Source organism: Rhagoletis zephyria, unplaced genomic scaffold, assembly GCF_001687245.7.
Source record: "Rhagoletis zephyria isolate East Lansing unplaced genomic scaffold, Rhagoletis_zephyria_1.1 Rzeph_scaffold_00016, whole genome shotgun sequence".
In the NCBI taxonomy this organism is placed as follows: domain Eukaryota; kingdom Metazoa; phylum Arthropoda; class Insecta; order Diptera; family Tephritidae; genus Rhagoletis; species Rhagoletis zephyria.
Window position 1 is genome coordinate 17,587 of NW_016157100.1, and position 26,352 is coordinate 43,938.

The 26,352-nt window shown below is 34.1% G+C and overlaps 1 protein-coding gene across 8 annotated transcripts in view; it reads right to left on the bottom strand.

Annotated features, from left to right (window-relative positions):
• Nucleotides 1–1,738: 1,738 nt before the first annotated feature.
• The window catches only part of trpl (transient receptor potential-like), a 58,704-nt gene continuing 34,090 nt past the window's right edge, over nucleotides 1,739–26,352 (bottom strand). For 7 of the 8 annotated variants that reach the window (XM_017612783.1, XM_017612757.1, XM_017612767.1 and 4 more), the window contains exons 5-15: nucleotides 22,490–22,632; nucleotides 17,568–17,748; nucleotides 17,243–17,434; nucleotides 16,782–17,016; nucleotides 11,117–11,390; nucleotides 8,379–8,771; nucleotides 7,868–8,063; nucleotides 6,960–7,124; nucleotides 6,645–6,864; nucleotides 2,967–3,309; nucleotides 1,904–2,906 (exon numbers count right to left, since the gene is read on the bottom strand). In XM_017612783.1, the coding sequence (XP_017468272.1) occupies nucleotides 1,904–2,906; nucleotides 2,967–3,309; nucleotides 6,645–6,864; nucleotides 6,960–7,124; nucleotides 7,868–8,063; nucleotides 8,379–8,771; nucleotides 11,117–11,390; nucleotides 16,782–17,016; nucleotides 17,243–17,434; nucleotides 17,568–17,748; nucleotides 22,490–22,632 (3,345 nt within the window). Of the gene's footprint in view, nucleotides 2,907–2,966; nucleotides 3,310–6,644; nucleotides 6,865–6,959; nucleotides 7,125–7,867; nucleotides 8,064–8,378; nucleotides 8,772–11,116; nucleotides 11,391–16,781; nucleotides 17,017–17,242; nucleotides 17,435–17,567; nucleotides 17,749–22,489; nucleotides 22,633–26,352 lie in introns of all 8 variants that reach the window. The other variant, XM_017612738.1, reaches the window with a different exon arrangement.

A 26,352-nucleotide genomic window follows, 5' to 3' on the forward strand; every position in this document is an offset into this window, starting at 1 on the left:
CGGCAGTCGGCTGGGGAGTTAATGAAGACAAGTTAATTTTATATAGTAAATTTTAAGTTAAGTGATATTTCGACCAGTTTTGGCATTTTTCTTTAGTTTATTTGATTTTTTCAATTTATTTTATAAAAGTCTACATAACCAGTACCAAATAAATCCACATTTGAAATTTCGTACAAAAATTATAAAAATCCAAAAAACTCTAACAAAACTCTGAAAAATTACACAGGTTTACAAAAAAAAAAAATGTATGTATATTAAACCAAACCTATATATCCCTATGTTATTCGACACGCTGAATGTGAATCCGAAGTCCGTTAGTCTCCACCACGTCAGGTTCGTGGTCAGTTGAAGCTCAAGTAGGGAAAAATTCATTGAATAAACCTGAAGATTCATATCCATAAGGTTCTACATTCGCTGAACCCGAATGCGGAGTCCGTTAACCTCCATAATGTCAGCTTCGAGTCCATTTTAAGGTCAAATAGGACATACAATTTATTAAATAAAAATTAAAAAAAGAGGTGTATGGAGGTCCCGTGAATCCTGAAGGTCATCAGGAGGTCATGCCAAGATCATCCTAAGGTCAAATTCCTATGAATTTTATTGAATTTTCAGGTTTATTCAATGAATTTTTCCCTACTTGACCTTCAAATGACCACGAACCTGACGCGATGGAGGCTAACGGACTTCGGATTCGCATTCAGCATGTCGAATAACAGTATACTAAAATTGAATGGACTAAAAACTGCATACTCAACTTTTTTCTAGAGAGCGTAAATAAAAAGTGCAATATTTGAATGAAATTTTTGCAGAATTTTCTTTAACTTTGCACAAGGTTCAGAACTCTAATTTTTGGGGTTTTTGTGGTTGAAATTGTCGAAAAATAAAATATTTAAAAAATAGTTGCCCGTATTGTAAAAAATTCGCTGTAGCTAAACTTAATTGACTGACTGTATATATTTATATTCATAGGATTTTAATTAAACTAAGATTCTTCAAATTGCATTCAAAATTAAAAATCTTAAAGGATATTATTTTTTAAAGTACATTCTAAACATGCTCCAAAATGATAATTGAAAACAAAAGTTATAATTTATCTTGATTCGAGTTCTTCTTGCAATTGAAACCCAATATCCCTATTTTATGTAAACTTTTGAAAATGTATTATAATTTAGAGTACTTTGGAAAATGTCCTGACTACCCGGCAATAAACCAAAAACGTTGGGAGTATAGTAATATTTTTTTATACAGAAGTAAAATGAGTAAATAAACAAAACACGCGAACTGCACAAAGCTTATTCTAAAAAATTAAAACTGCAAGTTAGCATGAGTTACCTTAAAAAATGACTTTGGTTTTTGGGACAATATAATATACATGCTTTAAATAATTTTTGAAATTAATAATGACGCACAAGCAGTCACCTCATTAAAGAAAAATTATGTCTTCCGTAGCAAAATGTTCACCAGTTTATTAGAAAAATTTATTTTCTCATGCATTGTGGTCATGAATTATAACTAAAAATGGCAACTAAGTGCACGTTAACGAATATTATTTATTTTACTTTATTTGAGGTTATTTCTAACATATATTTGAAATTCATATATTTCCTATTTGTGTCAGTCACCGCAACCTTGCAGTGCAAAACAATGAAATCTTTAATTAAAGGCAGCAGTGCGTATACTAACCTGAGTGATTTCATTCTGATGATTGAAAAGATAATGCCATACATACGTATTTAAATAACGATTTATTATTGCATTTTATTTGTAAATATTTGCTCAATATAAATGGATTTATTTGGCTGCAGAATGCAGGGAAGGCACAGAAGTATTTCATAGGTGGCACAATATATTTTAATTAATTAATTTCATTTTAGTTATTAGGCAACTGAAATTTCTTACTACTTTACATCCACTGCTTGCCATTACGATCCACTGGCGGTGGTGGTGGACCGTTACCCCGACCACTATTACTCTGATTACTCCTATTTTGTCGTCCCTCAATCGATTGCTGCCGCACGCCCTTCGGCTGCTTCTCATTTTCGACACTGTAGCCCCGCGTTAGCTCTGGCCGACCCTCTTTTGGCTTTGCGCCGCCCGCCGGCTGCATTATATCCAAATTCAAAACCGAGCTTACCTCGGAGAGATTATCATCAGCCAAGTCATGATAGCGTCTACCCACTTCCATATCTGAATCATCAAGATCGACCACATCGATATCGAATGAATTGGCATTAGCGGTGGGTCCGGTGTAGCCTGGTCGTCGACCCGGGTAACCGAATTCTACAGAAAATGGCGTGTGTCGACTACCAGGCGCATTGTTCCTCTTGTCAGCATTACTCTGGTCATAGCTGGGTGGCGCAAGTGGTGCGGCAGCCTTTTTTTGTGAAGCGCCGCTTCCAGCGCTGACTGCTTTACCAGGCGCCTGGGCTTTAGGCGCTTGAGATTTTAGCTGCTGTTGTAGCTTGTTCAAGCCGCCAGCAGAGAGTGGCAACTCGCTGCTCGTTTTGCCTGTTTGCTGTCCGCTATTGCTGTTGTTCTTGTTATTGCCTGCTACCGCCGTGCTATTGCTTTGCCCGCCAGTTTTGTTGCGCTCTATTTCAGGCGCTGTTTTGGCGCGTGCCAGCAGCGGTGGTTTTTCTTGCGTTGCCAAGCGCGACTTATTCTGCTTCAGAAAGGCTTGCTCTTTAAATGTCGGCTGTTGCTGTTGTTGTTGGTTGAAGGCGCGCAATAGCTCGCGTTTTTTCATTTCCGCCGTGCGCGCGTGTGGTCCGTCATAGTGATCGTCAATCTCCTCGCTGATCTTGTTGAGCAAATCGAGCAGCGTTGATGTCTTCTCATCCTCGAACTCGATTGGAATGGGTGACTCGACGCCTGGACGTGAGAAGGTCGGGCTGAGCAATATGAGCCTGCGAACGGTTTGTTTATGTAAAAAAAAAAAATATTTAATTTCATTTTCAGCCACTTACCGCTTAGCTTCTTCGATTGCCTTTCCTAGATGCTGCAAATTGTCCGCATCATGGTGGTTGCTGCATCGTCCGATCTGCGAATTCTTGGTAACACCGCGCAGCACTACCGTCCACTTATGTGTCGCCGATTGCGCGGCAACTGCGCGTGCTACGCGTCGGAAACGTTCGAGTGGTGTCTCGTTGGGATCGCGTGAAGGCTCTTTTTCGATGCGTATTTCGTTGATTTCACCTTCACCGTTGACATTGAAGTTCGCATCCTCGGCGTAGACCACTTGCACGGGTGCCACCTGGAAGCCTTTCATCAGACGACGCTCCCACACCTTATTGCGCTTGACGCGAGAGGCTACAAGAAGAAAATTTATTAGGAAAAAGGAAAAATATTGAAAAAAGCTCCCGAGGACTTTTTTCAGTTTTCGAAAGGTCTCATCAAAATATTGATTTTTTTAAGAATTTTTGTATCCAATTTTGTTTTGCATATTAGCTAATTTTAAAATTTGTTAAAATATGTTACGAATATTTATTAAAGGTGACAGCTCCAAATGGTTTTCTAAATTCCGAAAGTGGGTAAAGGGTCTCAAAAGAGGAGAGCCAAGGAATCTGTTGCAGCATACTACTAGTGCAAAAGGACCCTTGGAAATCAATGGAGACTATAATCGTAGGTCACCTATCGTGTACATCACAGTCATTACACCGATTGCAACCCACGGGTCCTTGGAATGGTGAAGGGCTCTATACAAAGGTAAAAACAAGAAAATAATAGAAAATGTGCAAAGACTCGAATGCCTTGGCATATCGGGGGGAGTGAGTAGCGCACCTCAAGAGGGGCTTAACATGATATCTCATTTGCAACCGCTGCATATTCTCATTCATGGTGCGGTCGCAAAGACCGTTTTGACGCTCAGAGAGCCAAAACGTGGAAGGCAACCAATTTCGGTCATGCAGCAATACTGAATGAAATAATGAGGGCCGGCTAAATGGAATTAAGGACGTCAATACGATGATACCCATTCGGTTCCCGACCAAAGAAGATTGGGATGCAGGACTGCCAGTAGCAGAGGGAGGTATATTTATCTACACTGACGGTTCACAGATGGAACAAGGAACCGATGCTGGTGTCGGTGTCTACTCGAAGGACCTGCAGATCAACCGGTTCTTTCGTTTACCGAACGACTGGAGTTTCTTCCAAGCGGTGATTTACGCTATAGAGAGGGCGGCAAAGACAAAGCCACTATTTTCGACGACAGTCAGGCAGCACTGATGGCTCAGTTGTAAAAAGACAGGGAACATACTGAAACTCAATACATCTGCAGTGAGAGTCCTTACCGGCGTCATCACAGGACACTTTGCTGTTGTACCAATGCTTCAACGGTGGCGAATACCAACAAATATGACCTGAATAGGCTGTCATCTTGAGGATGAGAAAGAGTCAATTGGGTTCACAAGCTGGAACTGTTGGATCTCCTCGGCTTCTCCACTGAATCAGCCGGTTGGTAAATTTTTCTCATATCCTTTTTTTGCGTACATTTCTTTAATAGTATTAGGCCTTTCTGTTATTTTTAGGCACTGTAAGTGTATTTGATACAGACATTGTGTTGCGTTGAGATGTTCGGGTCTCATTGGAAAACGTATGTCGATTTTTCACGACCCAAAGCCCTTCTGAAGCATATAAAATTTAAATTTGCATACAATAGAAAAATATTGATAGAAGAAATTCTCACTCTCGAAAGTTCTATTTATCCCCAAGTCGGGGAATATAACGCACACCAAGCCCAAGGACTTAGGACACATAACCTCGTTCTCCTTCCAACTAGAACCAGTGGACAGTACGGACAAGCTGATGGCAACGCAGCACACCTATACCAAGGGTAAATCCACAGAAATAGCACTACATGATATAGTGGCGCAGATAGAAAAATCACCGTCTTCAAGGAATACAGTCTGGTAGCATTCCAAGACACAGAGGGCGCTTTCAACAACATTTTACCCTCATCTGTAACGACAGCGTGGCGGTTGTAGGCATTGATTCGCTAACAGTGATACTTTTATACCAATTGCTGAGATCTCAGATAGTTAAGGACGATGTGGTGGGGATATCGACGAGCAGATTTGTCAGTAGAGGTACCCCACAAGGTCGAATTCCATCTCCTCTCCTATTGAAATTGGCTTTAACCAATTTCTCAGAGACATGGACAAATTTCATAAAAATTATGTGATGTTATGCAGGGAAAAGTAAGTAGGGTGGAAAAATGGCCAATGAAAATGGCCTATGAGTAAACCCAAGCAAATTGGAGCTTGTATTATTTACAGAAGTAATGTAGAAATCCCTAGCAGAGAACAATGGAACTTAGGTGTTCCAAGGTCAGAGGATTTCATTCTGTTCTACGCTGGTGGATCCAAATTGGATAACTAAGTCGGAGGTGGAGTGTACTCAGAACAACTAGGAGTACAAAATTCATTCCGCTTTCCAAACTACTGCAGCGTCTTTCAAGCTGAGCTCGCGGGCTACCAAGTGCTTAAGGACAAGAGCAGTAGCATGCAACAACAGCTTTGAAAACTCTGAATTATAGAAATAGTACTATCTCAACGCAGATAACTTACCGTAATGGCAGAGCTATTCACTCTTTACCTGCTGTGGGTGCCTGATACATACGTATAAAGGCAATGAAGGGATCTTCCCTTCCACCTTCACCGTTCTGCAAGAAGTTGGGCATGCCGCTCGCTACCTGCAAACCCAATGTGCAGGTATTCCTCTTCTCTGAAGCAATCGAAATATGGAAACGGCCGAAAACCTGCAATATGCCCGGAATGGGATATAGAAAGATTAAGGGAACGCCTTTCCTTATACTTAGCATTGGAGAAATCTCTTTAGCTACGCGTCTGCTGACCGGTCACACCACTCTAGTTAGGCACGCCGAGAGACTCGGGGTGTCGTGCAATGCCTACTGCGGAGATGCAGAGATGAATCAGTAATGTAACTACTTTCAGAATGTCCCGCACTGGAAAGGAGCAGACTAATGTCTATTGGCGCCGGAACCACAGAAAACCTAAGCGATATAGCGGGAATAAATATAAGGCAATTGTCCAAAATTTTCCAACTTCACACTCTGGTTTGTCCAGGAGGATGGAAGGTTAATGTGATCCCTAAGGGTATCACAATGGGCCCAATGATGGACCTATGTATGCTGATGTGTCTATCAAATTCAATTCAATCTAACCTTACCTAACATAACCTAAGACATGCAATCGAGTTTGCGGTACATTTCAAAACAATAAGTTGGCACTTACACAATACGTCAGTATTTGGCCCAGATTCTCCTCCGATTTGTGGCGTGCGCCTTGATGTTGTCACACAAAGAGGAGGGACCTACAGTTTTCCGCGTACTCGGAACGGCGACTGTATTTTTATGAGAAGCTATTTTTGATGGCAGAAATTTACTCTGTAGGTTTTCTTCTGCCAACCGAGGGGGCGACCGCTTTTAGACGAACCTTTTTAATTTTTTTAATTTTGCAGGCGCTGTGGAAGCGAAGTGCGCATTTCTAAATACAGCGGTTTCGACACACTCGAATAGCTCTTATTTGGTCTTCTGACGTTCTCTAATTCCTATATCTTGTCGTTTTCTTGTCAATGCCTATCTACTCGTAACTAAAATTTCCCTGCATTCCCTTCCTACTACTTACGCTTCTCACGCTTGCTTGCGCCCGAACAATCCAGCCCACTATTCTCGAAGACATCCAATATTTCATAGCGCATCGCGGATATCTCACATTTCAGCTCGTTAATGTCATCCTCAGTGACGGGATTCACTTCGAATTTGCGATGTTCCGCGGAAATGAAACGCCAAACCAGCGAACGCATTATATTATCATAGGCATTGTCTTGATCCTTATCATGGCGTTTCTGTTGCGAATAAACGTGAAAAGAAATTATTGGAAAAAAGTTAACTCAGCAGAATGACATCCAAACAAACACAATTCGCTTATAATTGACTTCACCTTTGAACGCTTCCTATCGATCTCCTTGCTTGATTTGCGAAATACTCTGATTAGCCACTTAGCCGAAGGCATTATGTTGAAGGGTGGCGGCAACGTGGCACTATCTTCAAAGTAGCTCATCCAAAGTTTGGTGCGTGCGAATTTCCATTCCGTGTCGGAATGTTCCTGCGGGAAAACAAAGAGTAAAATGTACTTGTTTATAAGATAAAAAAGGCTGAGAATAAATAGGAAGTGAAAGAAGCTAAGTGGCGATTTTTTCCCCCCGGCGCGTTTATACCAAAGCTGTGTGCATAAATCACGCACTGACCACAAAAGCGAATTGCTGAGTATGGGCGCAAACGAATAAATTTAGTTTGGGTTATACACAGTCGCATCTTTCCGACGCTTTTTCATTGTCCGAACGTGACAACAGCGCAGACGGTCTGTGACAATTGCTTGGTGTGTCTATACGTACAGGAAGACCATTTTTCACACCAAGCTACGTGTAACATGTTCTACTCCACGCACTCTGGACAGTTTCCCTTTGACTTGGTAATCAGTTCAATCTTTACGTGCTACTTCAACATCGACTCGTCTTCCTCTGCCTGCTGCCTTTTGTGTCAACAATTCAGCGTTGACAAAATGATGTCGTCAGACCAAGGCAAGATTGCACAGAAGGTGACTTGAAAACTTGCTGACGTATCAATTCAACAGCTTTCTGCACATCGAGTTTTCAACCCACACACACACACTCCACTCTTCTACTCTTTACAAAGTGTGCATCCTCCCTCATTCATACATATTTTTTTCACTTTACAGCCTGTTTCACTTGTCCCAATGTCTTGTTGTTTGTCACCGCGCACGACTTTTGCTTCCCTTTCCTATCTGCTGCCTTCATACTTTCATCCGTTTGACCAATTCCAACTTACATCAATCATTGCATATGAATTGGACATCATGGCGATGAGTAGATTCAACAGTACAATCACATTGATGACACTATATGAGCCGAACATCAGCAAACCCCAGAAGCGTGTGTATGATTTAATGCCAGTCAACTCGAAATCGGAAAGGCCAACCATGCCGAAACTGGCCCAGAAGAGTGATTGCGATGACTCGAAGAGGCTGGAAGAGGTGGAGCGTATGTGAAATATTGAAAGAAATATGAGCAATGAATGAGTAAAAGATAATTGTAAGGAAGCTGGAGCGTATGTAGCGGCGGCAAATGAAATATTGGCAGCAATGATGAAGGCGATGATGGGGAAAATATACGCATTTAAAAAGTGAATGTTTTCGACAAGTAAAAAGTTTTAAAACATAATACGTGATAAGATATTCAAAAGCCAATTTTCGGATATAAAATTTAAAGGGTATGTGTAAGCAATCCCAAGCTCTCCAAAGTTCAATTCTTCTTCGTCCTAGCACACCGCCCTTACTCACTTTCCGAAACGTCGCCATTTCATGCACGAATCTCCATTACCGCCCCAATCGGCTGAACCATCTGGTAGGCTGTAGCATTTACTCTTTTCCAAATCGGCAAAATACCAAAGCAATTGATTCAGCCCGCAAGCGAAGGCGAACAACACCAGCGAGTAGATGAAGAAGAACTTTACTATGTCGATAACCATGCGTCCGAGCGAGATCTGCAATGGGCCGAGGTGTGGGTTGATCGAGAACAAATGCACCAGCTTCAGCGCTGAGAAAACGTTTGCAGCAGCCAACAGCCCCTCAGCAATCAATTGTGGATCATAGTCGTCCCACTTCTCGCGCGGTACAAATGCCATTTTCGGATCGTGAACGATTTCGCTGGTTTGCTGAATGTAGGCGATGATTCTGTGCACGGATGAAGGGAAGTTTTGCTTTAATAATTATCAGAGTCGCAATTACTAATCTAAAGTTTTAAATATTTAAAAAATAACTTTCCCTGATTCGTAGCACTTTGTTCACACTAACGTGAAATGTGGCAAATCTTTTAATGGTATAAAAGATTCTGCAGAAACCACTTATTTACAAAAAAAATCTTGGAGAGAATTAATAATCATTCCTCAAAAAGTTACTCTGAAAAAAAAATCTCGAAGTACATATTTTCGCAATAAATATATGAATTAAAAAAAAACTACTTCAAAAATATTATCAAAACGAAATTTTTGAGGAGTCAAATATTATCGGAATCAGAGGTATTGATAAATGTTTTTAAATTAACTTTTTTGATGTACATTTTTTTCTGAATAAAATTCTTCGAAAAACTTTTATACAAAACATTTTTATAAATATTTTCGAAGTAAATAATTTCGAAAAGAATATCTGAAAAAAAATTGCCCTTTTGTGGTAATTAAATAAAAAATAAAATAATCAAATTTTCGAAATAAAGATTTTTGGATTTTCGCAGCTAAATATTTTAGTGCTGTTTTCTCAATTCGCTTTTAGAATTCATCTGCTCTTCAAACAATTGTTTTATACCAAAATTTTTGTTTAAAGTGCAGATTAATTTTAAACCCTAACGGCGCTTAGTCTTTTTTAATTTCGCACTTATTTTTTAAGCAAACTTTTCTGAAAATTTTTTTTTCGGATTAAATTTTTTAGAACACTAGATACTTTCTGAAAAAAATTTTCCAAGTAAACTTTCTTTGAACCAATGTTCTAATAAGATTATTGTGCTAAATTCTACAGTAAACCAAACTGTTTAATACATTTTATGGAAAACAAAACATTGAAAGAGTCTGCAGTTTTAAGGCTAATCGCGGTTTTCTGAATTAGCTTTTACAATTAAATTGCCCTTCAAAAAAGTTTTTCTGAGCAAAATTTGTGTTTAAAGGACAGATAAATTTTAAAACCTGCTATAAACAACGGTCTAAATGTCTTAAACCAAATTTTTTAAAATACTGTTTAAGAAAGGTTTTTTTTTAATATTTTCTTTACTTCATTTGGAAAAATTTTTCTCCGGAAGAAAGTTTCCGAATTAAGGTTTTGAGACCTAATATGTTATCGAGACAAAAGTTATTGGTTGTATTTTTTGCAATGAGTTTCTAAGTAAAAAAATTTTCGAAGTAAAAATTTTCGGAGTTTGAAGTTAAATGTTTTACACTAAGTGATTTGAAGTACGAGCATTTTATTGTTTTTAAACAAATTTTTCCTGAGTAATTTTTTGGAAATAATAATTTTTTCTTTTTGGATGAAGCTTTTTTGTGTTTGGAATTTGTCAAATTTTCTCAAAGTAATATTTTTATTACTTGAAGTAACTTTTTTCGGGTAGAATTTTCGGAAAATGTCAGATGTAACATTTTCTCAAAATATTTTTTTAAATAAAGTTATTCGAAGGAACAGAAATAATCGAAAACAAGTTTGTTATCAGTAGGTATTGCACATGAACTTTAAACGAATATAATCGATTTCGGTAAAGGCTTTTTGGGGTACACAATTTTGGGTAAAACGTTGTGTGGAGCTTTAAAAATGAAAAATTTCGAATAATTTTTTTCGGCGTTAAGGTTCTCGGACTTTTTTGGTAATTGTTAATTTCAGAAAATGGTAAATTTTCTTAAAATAAAAATATTTGGAAATATTATTAAAACATTTTGTGGAATTTTAAGAATCTAATATTTTGAGAACATTTCTTCGGAGCTAAGATTTTCGGACTTTTCTTCGGTATATGTTTTCGGAAAATATTAAATTCTCTTAAAATACAATTTTTATAAATACATATTATTAAACAAATTTTGGGGAGTTTAAAAATAAAATATTTCTTATATATTTCTTCAGAGTTAAGATTTTCGGACTTTTTTCTCTCTAATATTTGCAGCTACAATTTTTTCTTATTCTTTTGGAATTATTTCCAGAAAAGTTTTTCGTCGTAAAAATTTTATGTACATACACATTTTAGAATAAGTGTTCTTAAAAGCATTTAAACAAAAAAAATCGAAACAAAGTTTTTAATGGCAAAAAAAATATTTCATACTAAGTCATCGTTTGTAGAAATTTTTCACTTTCAGCATCAGTTTACATAGTAAAAATATTTCAAAGTACAACTTTTCAGGACTAAAGCTTTTTTAATGTTTATTTATTTCGGTTTAAAATAATTAAAACCCTTTTAGTTATTTCAAACTTCTCCAAGGTTTTTATTAAGGCCCTTGTAGCAACCAACTGAACTCTTTCGATCTCACTTTAACTTAGTTTTCACTTACCTCAGACACATGACGCTCACGTATAAACTGTTGCGCAGAAAATCAATGAAATTCCACATATTCCGCAAATAACTCTTCATGCCCAACGTAAATATCTCCTGCACCTCCTCCCACATAAAGCCGAATACATAAAACACAACAAGCAACTCCAACTTAGTCGGCCCTTTGCCACGCTGTCGCATCTGTTCCTCGGCCAACTCCTTCCGCATGCGTTCGGTGCCGAAAAGACGTATAACATCGTCATCGGCACGTTGCGAAACCAGGATTAGAATGACTGTTTGCCAAAAAGGTACATACATGCATATATACATACATACATATATAGCACGGTGTTAGTCGTGAAGAAGCGAGAGCAGTGACGCATTGGGTACGGTAAGTAATAAGTGGGTGAGTAGTAAAAAACGAATAAAAGTTTTTATAAAATAAGTAAGTAAATACCACCAAAACACAAAAAAAAAATTAGAAATTTTAAAAAATGTTGTGTCTAGAATATCTTTTCCAGCTGCCAACGTGTCTGAGCGCAGCATGGCTTTGATAACTGGTTATTCGTTGCGGCTGTCAAGTGCTTGCAACCGTCACGCTAAAGGCACTTCGTAATAGTCTTATGCACACACACACACGCACTCACTCACTCACTCAAACGCATATTCTTATAAGTACAAGCTACATAACCACACAATGGGAGTCTATAAATACAATTTTTTCCACTTCTGCTGCATTGATGCGACTATATTTGACCAATGGTTTCTGTCTATTTGCTACTCTTCTAACTGTTTTAAGCTGATAGTCCTTGGCAGCACATTTTTATCATTTCCTGTGTCTTTTTTATATTTTCGTTTCTACGGTTTCCGTTTCTTGTATTTTTTTCGCTGAGCATTGACTTGGCTTCAACAATTGCTTGCTGCCACATTCCCGAGGGTATTTACTTCGACCACAGAAGTATTATTGCCGCTGTCTGTTTTACTCGATTAGATAATGTTCATAAATGGGTTTCTAAATGTTTGACAAATACTATTTGATGTGGTTGGCGTTTTCAGCAGGGAATATGAGTGGCGAAGCTTTTGTGTGTGGATAATATCTGTATTGCTTGTGCCTGATTACAACGCTTCTAAAGTTTTCGCTTTGTAATTTTTGATTTTTCAGAGCAAACTTCCCACCAAAACGTAAGCCGGTAAAAAAGCGAAATTTGCAAGTCGGTTGCAACTATTTATTTATAAAACTGATTATTCTCTTCTGAATAACGTTTTCTCTTATTTCAAAATTTTTTGGGAATACAAGTTTTTTGATAAAGGAACTTCGAAGTTTTTTCGAATAAAAATTTTCTGTTTTTAAAATTTACGTATGTGCAGTGTACATACATACACATTGGTGGTATTTTTTAATAATTAAAATTTCGGAGTCAAAATTTTCCTTGATAACTTTTTTAACTCTCCGAACGTTTTGGTGCTGATTTTAAGAACAAAAATTTCAGAGCAAATTTTATCGTAGTTAAATTTTTCTGAATATCACATTTTTGAGAACTAATAGTTGTATTGTCGAAACACAATCTGAAAATTTTTTTCTACAATGGCTTTAATTCTCGGAGTAAAGTTTAGCCAAAGTAAAAATGTGGGAAAAGCCTCTTGAATCAGAAATTATTCCAAATTTCCAATTCGCGGTAATTTTTTAGAATTAAAATTTTCGGAATAAAACTTTAAACCCCTTTTTCTACACGGGATTAATTTTTCGATGTAAAGTTTAACCGAAAATAGAGATTCAGATTGGTATGGGTGTAATCTTTTGATAATTAAAAATTCGGGGTATACATTTTCCAAGCTAGCGTTTTTAAACTCTCCGAACGTTTCGGTGTTATTTTTAAGAGCTAAAATTTCAGAGTTAAACTTTTTGGAATAAAATTTTCTAAGCACTAATATGTTGTAGTTGTAATTATTTGTGTATTTTTTTTATTAAAATTTTCGAAATTAAAATTTAAACCTTTTTTTCTACATAGGATGAAAGGTGAAGTTAAAAACCTTTCAAATTAAATATTCCGGAGTTAAGTTTTTGGAGAACGAACAAGCTAACAATAATGTTTTCGAAAGTAAGTTTTTAAGAAAATATCTTTGGAATAGGAACATATTTTTGGGAAAAAATTTCTTCTAATACATTACTTGTTCACAGTTAAAAGTTTCAGGATTAAAGCTTACAAATAATTTCTTATAAAGTGTGGTATATCGAATTATGTAAATCTTTTCTAACTAAAATATTTCGGAGCCTCACTTTCTGGAAGCTAATATTTACATACTTAAAATTTTTGTAGTAAAAGCGTACAATTCTGTATCTGACCAGTAATACTTTTCCGAATGATGTTCTTGGGCAAAAAAACTCTTCGATGTTAAAATTTCCGAAGCATAATTTTAAATAATAAAACTTTTATTTTTTTCTTTTTTGTGACTAAAATTTTAGAGGATAATACAATTACATTTTCCTCATTAGAGGTATTTTTTCGAACCAATGTTTTTCCATACATTTCGGATTTAAACCTTCCAAGTAATTTTTTTTTAATTTTCGTACAAAATCCTACGAAGAACCATTGTTCCAAAAACATTTTGCACACAAAGGTTTCGAAGTTGAAAATTTTTCGGAGTAACATTGTAAGGAGCTTTTTACTTAGATAAAATTTGCTTTCCGAAAAACATTTATAGAAGCTAAAAGTAGAAAATATTTATTTGGATTACAAAATTTTACATAAATTCCTTCGAATGAAATATAACTACCGTTATGGAAACTTTTCGTTTAATTGCACATTTTACCGAGTAAAATCCTTCGGTACAAAAATTTTTTAGTTACAAAATTTTTTTAGCAATTTACAATTTTATGAATTCTCTTTTCTGAATAACTCTAATCGATTAGAGTTTTCCAAAACTTTTGAAGCTAATTTTTACAAACTGGCGCTGACATTTCTTGCAATGCTCTGGTCAAACCTGCAGTTTTTCGTTAGATCATAATGATGATGATTTGAAGTTGCTCAGTCTGGGAAACAAGCTTTTGTCTCAATATAAAACGTTTTGAAATTAAATAAAATTTTTCCGTTTTCGGAGTAACATTTTTTTTTTAAGTTTACTATCTCGGAGTAAAATATTTTGATATACAATTTTTCGGTGAAACGTTTCCGACATATAAATCCATTTTTGTGTGAAAACTTCTCCAACAAAAGTTTTAGTAAAAAAAATTATAAAAACCTTTTCGGTAAACTCTTCTAATAAAAATTTGAGATCTAGATTTTTCCAAATATATTGCTTTTAAAGAACTATTTCGGTAAAATATTTCGAATTAAAATTTTTCTAAGATAGAGAAATTTTTTGTGTTAAAATATTTTGAACAAAAATTTTAGAAAAAAAATGCTAAATAAAATTTTTTTGAAAAAATGTTTAAACTTTATTTTTTCTATGTTAACTGTTTTGGAATATTTCCTTTGGAGTAAACTTTTTGCGAATACAATTTTCGAAGAATTTCGAATTAATAAAATTGTTGTACATTTACATTTTTACCTCCAATAGCATTTCTTACCTAAAATATTTGCTACGAAAATTTTTTACTTAGAAAATTTTACTCCTTAAAAAGTTTCTTTAAAATGTTATGGTCATATTTTTCGGGTAGTGTAAAAATTTACCTTCATGTACAGAATACACAAAACAAAACTAATATAAAACTTGTAAATTAATTACTTCAAAATAAACGGACAAAAAACGTTTCGACATTAATCTAAATTGTCATTTTTCAAAGTAATTCGGAAGCACAATTTCGTATAAATAAAAACATGTTTGCTTTTGTTTAAAAAAATTTATTAAAAAAATTTTAAAATAAAACTAAATGAAAATTTTAAAATTTGTTTTAATTTTTTTCGGTGAAAATTTTTTTATGTTAATTATTTCGGAGTTATTTCTTCGGAGTAAACTTTTTTCCAGAAAATTTTCAAAGGAAGTATTTCGAATTATGTACTAAAATTTTTACTCGGAAAAAAATTTTACTCCGAAAAAAGTTTCTTCAAAAACTTGGTCTTACATCTTTCGTTTAATGTTAAAATTTACCTTTGTGCAACGAATACACAGAATAATTTTGTACTGCAAAATTTAGAAATTAGATTTTTGTGAAATGGACAGAAAAGCTTTGTCATTAATTCTAATTAAGTATGTCGGAGTAAAATACTACTTTTTTGGATGAAACAATGTTTTCGCATGAAGAAATACATGTTTGATGTTCAAATTATTACAACAAAAGGTTTAGTAAAAAAATCTCAAAATAAAATGTATCTACTGAAAATTTTTAAATTTTATTAAAAGTTTTTTAGTGAAAATTTTTTCTATTTGACCTATTTCGGAGTTTTTTCTTCCGAGTGCACAATTTTAGAGTAACATTTTCGGAGTAAGTTTTTCGGAAACACATTTTCGGAATCAATAGTTGTTCGAAAACGAATATTTTGTAGAAATTTTTAATAAATAAAAATTTGTTTCCCCATTTGTTTCACCTTCTTCCATCGAAAACATATCTCTAGAAATATTTCATCTTTCCCTAGAAAACTGTATCTGGTTTTGTGTATTTTAAGCTTTCCTGCTCCATCTTTTAAAAGGATAGATTGACGTGACAGCAGCAAATTACATTCGACCAGACAAGTGCTAATAACCACTTGGGGGGAAATGGCTACTTTGTCCAATCGTAAGAGGCTCAAACTATTAACAAAAGTGACAAGTAGCAAATATGCCATCAGCAGAAAATTTAATGGACTGGAAAGATTATTGTACTCAAGGCATTAGAAAAGCGAAAAAATCTGTTAGACTGGCAAATTTCCGATAGCCAGAAAGCATAGTAGTTAATATGTCACTTTATGAGTTGGCTGACTAAAAGAAGAATTCATGCGTTGGTGAAGAAGGAAAGTAAGTGTGGTTTTGCGTAGGACCAAAAGAAGTGATGTTTTTTTTAATTCACTAAAGCATGCTGTATGTACATTGAAACATTTCGGTGCTATAATTGAAACTTAAAAATACATATACCTAATACATACTTATGTAGCTTTGAGGTAAGTATTCACACAAACAGATTGTTTATAAAATTGTAAAGTTTGTACAAAAAACACCTTGAGGTCGCATATCTCTAGGAAATATGCTCTAGTGCTTACTTCCTTACTTTCTTGCTCACGTACTCACATACTTCCCACACATGCCTTAGGTTACTTTCTTACATACATATGTACATATGTTATCGGTATCCCTTAGCCTATTAGCACTCACACTCAAACAACTTAGATCAGTGAGATTACGCTATGTTTCCACTTATTAGCCAGAAATTCTTAGGTTGATTGAAGTTTTAGATGCTGTAATATCGACAGCCAACTAAGGCAGCTGCAGTAACCACTTAACAAAGCAACAGTAGTTCGTTACATGTACCAAGACCAACTGCTTAGCAGAAAATTCATTTAAGTGCTTAAGCTGATTAGCTTTAAACTCCAGAGCCAGCAAGAGTTTAGATGTACGTGTATAGGTCTCGCTCAACACTGTTACAAATCGTTGCACATATCTATCAATACACAAACTCACACACATTCACTAACTCACTAACACATTCGTGCTTACATAACCTTACAACTCCCACTCGATAACTTTGTTGTAGCTTGGTTACTATTACTTACATAGGAAGAACAAGTAGGATGAAGCGTGCGTGAGAAATTTCATAAATGGTTTACGCATCAGTATGCCAGTACGGCAATTCGGTGCAACCATGTAAATCGTACAATAAACCGGAAATAGTGCGGCCACTTGTATGATGCACCAGAATTTTTCGAGATACGTTTTACGCCTAAAGCCAGGCAAGCCATCATACCAAATAGCTGAGAGTAGTTGTTGGATATTCGAGTGGGCCACGAACTAAAATGAATGAAGACAAAATGCAAAATAATTAGGCTAATGGATTTGTATTAGGCGCAGCTGCTATTAAAAAAAAAGTGATAACTAAAATTCATGTGCACTTATTTTGCATAACTGTAGCTCTTTGTGAGTGTGAAAGAAGCGAATTGAGCCAAAACGATCTCAAATAATCTAAGTGTACCTAATAGTCCACAAATATACATAAATATAAATTTTTGCAACTCACCTTCTTCTGCTTGTAGGTAATAGCTTGTTCAAGTCGCGATAAGCTCATACGATCACCGGGTTCATAGGTGGAAAATTCTGGATCATAGTTCAGTATAATGGCCAGCTCATTTGAGGTGCGCGTTTGATCAAGCAAATCGACTGCAAATTTTTGGCACTGGCGTCGCAATTCCATATATTCCGCTTTGCATTCCTAGAAATTGTGAAAATTAATTAAAAACTTCTTCACTCAAACAGGACCTGAATGAGCTCTGAGGCACTCAGTAAATTAAATGACTTTATCATACATACTTTTTTAATTTCGTTTAATTATATATAACACTTACCTGCTCTGTAAAGGCCAAATTACGTAGTTCCCATGACAGTTGGAATGCTGTGAGTAATGGATCGCTTGAGGTAAGGCAAATGAGCGAAGGGCTGGCCAAAGCTTTGTAAATGTTAACACGCGAAAGTGAGTGACGTAGTGAGTCTTCGTTAGACTGGCGTACGCACTCATCACAACCGCAACTGGAAGTATGAGAATATTTTATTAAAAAAATATAATTTAGTGACATTTTTTTTTTAAATTCCTAGAATAGTTTTCAGTTGTGATTCAAGTATTAAATACCAAAACAAGCTTTACTCGAAAACATTATTTTCTTTAATAGTTTCTTCAAATCTTTTATGTTTCCTGTTTGGCTACCGTTTTTGAAAACCTTTCTTGGAAACTTTTGACCAAAAAGGTCAACGGTGAATATTTTACATACAAAACTTTCAACCATGAAATTTAGACTGGGAAATGCTCTAATTATTTAAACTTTAGTCCGCAGCACCTGGGAAAAGCCTTAATTCTCAAAATTTTGGTACAAAAATTTTACTCAGAAAAACTTTACTCTTAAAATTTTTACTCGAAAAGAAAAATTTAATCTTGCATTTTTAACTCGAAAACTCTTTTCCTCTGAAAGTGTATTCCTGTTTGGCTGCGATTTTTGATAAATTTGCTTGGAAAAATTTTACTGAAAGAAGTTTACGGTGAACATTTTTCATGCAAATCTTTCTACTGTGAAAATTATACTGGGAAAGGCACTAATTCTTTAATCTTAAATCCGAAACGTTTCGAAAAATTTTACTTCGAAAAAGTTTACTCCTACAATTTTCACTCAAAAAAAAATAATTCTCACATTTTTATCTACTGGGAATATCCCTAACTTTCTAAATAGGTCCGAAAATTTTCGTAAAATTTTATTCAGAAAAACTTTACTCCTAGAATTTTTACTCGGAAAAAAATTTACTCTTACATTTTTAACTCCCAAAATATTTTTCACCGACAGTTTTACCCCCTAACATTTTTTACGAACTACTTACTTTCTCCGGAAAAAGCTCCTTACTTGGGCTTATCTATATTTTTGCTGTAATTTGAAAATTTGCCTTCAAGTAATGAATACACCACAAAACAGAACTACTTTAAAAGTTATTTTCTTTTCTTCTTTCTTGGAAATTTTTGTCCCAAAGTATTTAGTGGGAAATTATATATTGAAAAAAAAAAAATTGTATCACGGAAATTATTCCGAGAAAAGCTCTTTTTCATCAAACTTTACTCAAAAAATGTTACTCCAAAATTATTTTATCCGAAAAAGTTTACTTTCAAATTTATAACTCCAAAAATTTTTTCTACGAAAATCTTTTACTTAGAAAATTTCTCTCCGAAAAAAATTACTCTAAATATTGGAGGCTTAGGTTTTTCGTTTATTATAAACATTTGCCTTCAAGTAGCGAATCTACGAAAGAACTATTCAAAAAAATTATTTACAGAAAAGTTTCTTCAAATTTTCAATTTTACTTTTTAACCGACTTCCAAAAAAGGAGGAGGTTATCAGTTCGTCGGGATATTTTTTTTTTTTTTTTTTATGAGAGTTGAAGTCGGTTTTTTTTTGCTAAAAATTACTTGTATTTTGTTATTTTTTTGGGAACTTTCTAACATTAAAACAAGAAAAGCTCTGATTTACTAAACTTTACTCCAAAAATATTTGTAAAATTTTGCAAAGGCAATATACTCCGAAAATATTTTTTGCGAAGATAATACAATCTTAAACTTTTAAACCCCAAAATTTGATTTACTTAGAAAATTTTACTCCAAAAAAGTTCCTCTAAAACTTGAGCTAACATTTTTTGTTTAATTTTAAAGTTTGAAGTTTGAACTTCTCTAAAAATTTTTTTTAATTTCCTATTTTTCTTCAATTTTATTTTGGTAATTTTTTTCGGTATGAAAATACATATTATTTATAGGTAGGTAAGTTTCAATCACGGAAATTATAACGGGAAAAGCTGCGTTTCATTAAGCTTTACTCCGAAATTTTTCGTCTAATTTTACACATCAATAATATGCTCCGAAAAATTTTTTTCCCAAAAATGTACTCCTTAATTGTTAACCTCAGAAACTTTTGCTCAGAAATCGTACTCCCAAAAAAGATCCTTTAAAAACTTGGGCTCACATTTTCCGTTTAAAGTAACACAAAAGAACTATTAAAAAAACTTATCTACAGGAAAATTTTCCTAAATTTTCTGAATTTCTGCTTTTTTTCTATTTCATTCTGTTTTTTTTCTTTTTTAATGTCATCAACTATCAGCTGATATCTCTTATTTGTTTTATGTTAGGGTTAGGATTCTAATTTTGTAAATTAATGCGCGCTGATGTATTATAAAAGACTGAATAGTCTTAAAAATACCACCAAATTTCTTAGTTAAATAAATAAAATAAATAAATAATTAAAAAAAAACTCCTTTAAAATTTGATTTAAATTGATTCATATCTTTTAAAAGGTGCATTCCAAAAATATTTTACTCCGATAAAATGCTTTAAAAAGTTGGATTAGCATTTTAAGTGTACTATGAAATTTGAAAAATTCTACCAATTGAAGAAATTTGCATTAATAATTTTATTGAAAGTTTCATTTCGTTTTTAGGTTTTTTTTTTTAATTTTACCCTGAATATGCTTATTTAAATTTTTTCTACGCCGAAAAATGTTTGCACCCTAACAACTTTTTCGAAAATTTTGTATGTGAAAATGGTGACACCCACATTCCTCCTTTCGCGAAATGGCGCTCTTTATGGTGTAATACTAACAGTTAGAGTAATTCTCTGTTTTTAATTTTTAAACTTTTTTGAGCTGATTTTTGAAATCGCCCTAATTTTTTATTAATTTTTAATCCTTTTAAAATACCAAACCTCAGCGCCGTTTTTACAGTGACGAGTTAACTCTCAATCTGCAGTTAACTACAGGTTTTCAGTACAAAAATTTAAAAAATAATAATTTTTAAATTTTAACTGCCGAATTTGAATATACCCCCGACTGTGACAACGGCACTTAAAGGTATAAATTTTAATAAAGTTCTTCAATGGAGGTCTTTTCCTCGTATCTTCTATGTAATTGTAACTGCCCTGCAGCAAATCAAACTGGTTCAGAACTTGCGCTGAGCTAGCCTGAAAAGGGACGGTACTGGTTCTTCATCTATCCCAACTCAATGCTTGCAACTGTCTTTTTTAACATGGCGATGTCCTACGAAGTGACAATTGTCGCCCTCTGCAGAACTTTTGAACTTGTTCTGAGCTGACTCTGGCTTAGATGGTTCTGAAACAGTTCATATAACAACAGTTCTTGGATAGTTCAAAAAGGGTCATCTCCGGGCTAGAAAAAATGTGGTTAGTTTTGAGCTGGTTCTAATAAGTATAGTATAGAGCCTTTTCTGTAAATAAGCACGCATACAATTTTGTAAATAAAAATACTTCATTATATGTTTCAAGAGCTATTTGTTTTGAACTAATTTACTTTTTGACGCAAACTGTGCTTTAAATTTAGGAACATAAAGTGTCAATTATTCCTTTATTTTCTAAAACCGTTATTCTTAAAAATAATTTATATTTGTTACGTATAATGGGTATTTCTGGGATACCTATAATTAAAAATCTGAACTAAGTCGTGTCAAAAAATGAGAAAAACGGTGATATATTGAATGATTATTTGTGATAACTCAGCGTTAAATTGCATTAAATTTATTGAAATGTAATACATAGACTTTCCGGCATCTCATAAGAAATATAGAATTTTGAATATTCACAATAGTTTTCATGCTAAATATTTTTCGTAAATTTTTTATTTAAGGATGGCTCATAAGTATTATAACATAAACAAATAAATTCACGTTTCTAACTGTGTTGGAAATTTAGTAGAATTTTAGAAACTGTTATAAATCCTTCAATATTTTAAATCAGAGTTTATAAGTATGCAGTTCTATAGCCCATTAAATTTTAGTATAATTAATCGCGCTGATTTTTTATAACTCTTTTTACGCACGCTCTTGAAGGCATTCTCCTATTTAAATATTTTCGTTTAAGATGCAAGATTACACTTTACTACACTAAAATTTTATGGGCTACAAAACAGAATACTCGAAATATTTATAAAAAATATCTGATTAAAAATTTGAAATTTTGAAGACAGTTTTTAGAGTTCTATAAGTTTGCAGCACAGTTAGGAATTTGAATTTAAATGGTTTATGGAGTATGAGACATAGTACTTAAATAAAAACTAAACGAAAAATATTTAAAATGAAGAACATTGGAAATTAAAAAAAAATCAATACATTTACGTATGTACATTATCGTTCATATCAATAGCACTCCCATTTCAAAGTAATATTGTTTACCACTTTTACTAATTTTTTTACATCTGATTAAAAGGTCAAATATTTTGACGAAAAATCGTTAAATTTAACTTTGTTTTGTATAAAGTTTTAAAACACGGTTTATATGATTTTATTCGTATTTTGTACGTACGTAGATATGTATAAAAATGACATTAATGTACCAATAACGACTTTTTTGGAAATATTTGAGCAGTTGCCCCATAAACTATGTAGAGAATTACAAATTAAATAAACGAAAACAGTTTGTTATTACTTTTAGGGTCTAAGAAAATCGAAAAAATATAGTATATTACATTTGGGCATCTTTTGTCAGCTTTCTCATGACCAGGATGAGTAACATTGATGACAGCGCAACTAGCAACATATGAGTTTTAACCGTCCAACTCTGCATCCCTTTTTCAGTAGTTCAGAGACAGTTCTGAAATTTGTAGGGCGGAACTAGCGCTTTGCCAGACAGTCCCTAAATTTTGCTGCAGGGTGCCCATATGTATTTATGTATGTATGTATGCATGTGTTAACTTATGTATGTATGAACTTTTATATTTTCAAGGTTACTCATACGCACCGTATGTCATGAGGAACTGGCACTGCAGCGCCACGATCCAGGAGAATTTTCAAGATTTCAAAATTATCTTTGTGAGCAGCTAGAATGAGTGGTGTTATATCTGGCGGAAATACGGCTGTGTTCATATCGACCGTTTGCCAGCTCTGTAAGGAAAATAATTAAAAATACATACATAGAGTAGAAAAATCAAGAATATTTTTTCCAATATATTTAACATGTCGCTGAAAAATTTTCGCCTTACTTTTATTTACTTATAACAAAACCATGATAACGATTTTTTAAATTTTTAATATGTAACTTTTTTAATCCTGATTGATTTCTTATAACATAAACATTTATCAGTACAAGAAATAAAATTTCACAATACTCATTAATATAAGTATGTGAAGGCGAATATTCATTTGATTGAATTATAAATGACTGCCTATTAGTCACACCTGAATGGCTCACTCGGTTACACACAGCTGTGGACGAGTAGGGGTTGAGGGAAAAAGGTAGCCAGTTTTAACGTACTCAACTGTGTCAGTTGACAGAAAAATCTGCATACACACACCTACATATACAGGAAAGTATACGTGCTAGAAAAACGCTACAAAGTCAAGGACACTCTACTGACATTTCAACGTCTCGGCTACCCACAAACATCACACGAGCCTACGCTTTTTCCCGGTCGCTAGCTGCCTGCTCATTGGCACATTAAGTGCCTAATCAAGCGTAGTACCGCGTGAGCGACAACAAGCTCCGGAAAAAGTGAAAGGAAACGTGAGCGAGCAGCAAGGTATATGCAGTCATTTGTGACATTAATATTTACCCTGCCACTTATCATTATGCATGTGAATGTTGGCATTTTTGTGAATGCAGATAAGTATTTGTGAATGCGCATAACTGTATGAATATAAGCTGCACGTAAAAAATCGGCATAAAATATTCAAAAGCGCAAAATAGCACAATGAATGGCTGACTGAGTGAATGGTGCATAAATGATTGCTTCGGTGGCATTCAAGGGCGCCTCACTTTTAACGCTATTGGTTTTGCAATTTTACTACCTCATTTAATTTACTAATCAGTCATGAAAATAAAAGATATTTATTTGTGTTCAAAGCTTAAACCGAATTTGAAGGTTACTATGTCTACAGCAGAAAATGTTTGGATAAAAGAATTTGGAAAGATTGAATTGTCTGAAAAGTTGTGAGAGACTTTGCTGACAGTTGCCATCAAAAGAAATTGCTTTTTAAAAATTGCAATTGAAATTTACTATATTTGAAATTTATTTGCGTTTAACAATGCATAAATCAGGCCTTGCTTCAGCTTGTTAGTAGGTCGAGTTACCCTCTCGAGGACTGGGCGAGAAAAAAAATATGAAAAAATCACACATGGACACATCAAAAATCTATATGAAAAGAAATATAAAAAAAAATTTTCTTGAAAGTTTTTTCACAAACACATTTTTTGATAAAAAAAAACTTGTTTTTGAAAATATGCCATTTGAAAAAGTCACAATGTTGGCTCTGATTTTTAATATTTTTTATGTTGACGACTTTTTGCACTTCTTTCTTATGGAAAAAAATGCGCAAAACCGTTTTCAAAAAAAATAAAAACAAAATTAACGCCGATTTTGCAATCGCCTAAAACTTCCACTTTATTATATTAAAATTTAATGGGCTACAAAACTGCATTCTCAAAAAACTTCTAAAAAAATTAAAACATTAATTAATTTAATTTATTTTTAAATTTGCAATGTATTCATTTTACTCAACTTTGGGGTAAAAAAAATTCATAACTCAAATTATTGTAGAGTACACGCCAGAATTTTATACTTAGATATTGCACAATACTCAGAGCTACCATTTTGATTTTTTTTTCATTTTTTTTTTGAGATGGCATATTTCCAAAAAATAATTTATACATATATCAAAAAATGTGTATGTGAAAAATTTTTCAAGGAAAAACAATTTTTTTAAATCTTTCTTTTAATAGAGAATTTTGATGTGTTAATGTGTGATTTTTTCCTTTGCCCCGTTCTTTAGATATCTTGAAAACTTTTAAATCGATATGTTTTCGTTTTTGTGCTGTAAAGTTTTTAAAAATGTATTAATCAAGCTCAAATCTCATAGCTAGTTATTATTTATGTTTATCCATGAACCCTAAAAATTTGAAATAAGTCAAACACATTAAATGTGAACGCCGTCCGTTTTGGTATGGAACACCCCATATGTGTTTGTAAGCGGCCAAACCCAATCTTAAGACAAACTAGTTTTGCCTAGCCTAACCTAGATCACACACCGTGTAAGCGGCCTTCGGCCATGCTTCAAAAAAAAAAAACAACCCCCATCAGTCCAACTCCAGCTACGCAGTCTACAATATTTTTGCGTCCAACTTGATAGCCTAGGAAAAACTAGTAGGTCCTAAGATCGAATTTGGCCGGTAACTTATGCAAATATATACATATATACCGACTGTTAATTTTTTATTCAAATTTGAAATTCTTTACATAATATGCACGTATATACGTATACGTCAAAAATATTTAAATGCATTTTAATTTTACGAATATTTGAAAAAAAGTTCTCAGCAAAGAATTGTCGTCTGTTTAAAAATCGGTGATAAGTACGTGACTAACGAGGCAACTATGTGTACTAAAGGACCTTAAGAGTGGGATGTGCATATATACATACACATGTATGCTCATATGTAGGCAGACTCTCTGGCGCTAAAGTGTTAGGCCTACAACATATACATATCGATGGTGTCTTGTACATGTAGGCATAGGTTAGTGTAGGTTGAAGTGGCATAAGAAGGAATTTTTATGTAATCCTTATGCTTATATACATACATTGTACGTATGTTTTTTAGTGCATACTATCCCTGTAGCGAATGTCATGCAATATTAGCTTAAGTGTCTTGTATGGCCATGTTAAGTCTTCACTGACTTTGGGTTCTGTTTATATGGAAGTCGTTCATGACTTTTTCATACAAATGGTAATTTAGTCATTGATGGCCTCTGTATGACTTGAACATTGATGACATTCAAGCGACAATCTCGTGCTATGAACTTTTTATAAGTGACCGCTGCAAGACATTGTCTCTTATAAGTCTCTGACAGAAGTGCACCTGCATAACAATGTCACCAGTGTCATTGTCAGCTATATGTCGTTTAGGATTCACTGCAAGTGCGACGATGTCACCAGTGATCATTTCCACTACTGGGATGCATGCTTTTGTTCGCCTTCGGCAATGCCTGCCGGCACAAAACGACGACAAGTGTTGTATTAATAAAGTTTATTGACAGCCAGCGTCTCGCCTTTCACACAATAATAGTTATGTACGACATGTGTGTCATATAACAATGTATATACATACGCACTGCTGCCGACATAGTATATACTCTTATGTGAATGTAGTTTACTTATGTATGTATCCATATACATTAGATCGGTCACACCTTTTAAATTGTTTTTTGGGTGCTCAGGGTTTGTGGGTCTTAAATTAGTCTTTCTTTCGTCATATATATGACTCTGAGACCAGTGAACCAGACTGACTCATTTAGGACCCTTTTGGTGTCATAAATTCTAAATTGAACAAAAGTAAATAGCCAGTTTCACGAAGCAAATTTAAGTGAAAAATTATTATTATATTCCCTTTTCTCACTGTTTTTTGAGGTTTAAAACCAAGCAACAGGATATAGCATTAGAGCAAAAACAAGATTAACGTGTAATTACTTATTGCTTCTGGACTCTAAAGTGTCAAAAATAAAGGTATTCTTATTTGTTCAAGATCAAAGTGTGCCATGTGAAATGCTTACTGAAACTTATTGCTTCTGGACTCTAAAGTGTCAAAAAGAAACGCATTCTGATTTGTTTAAG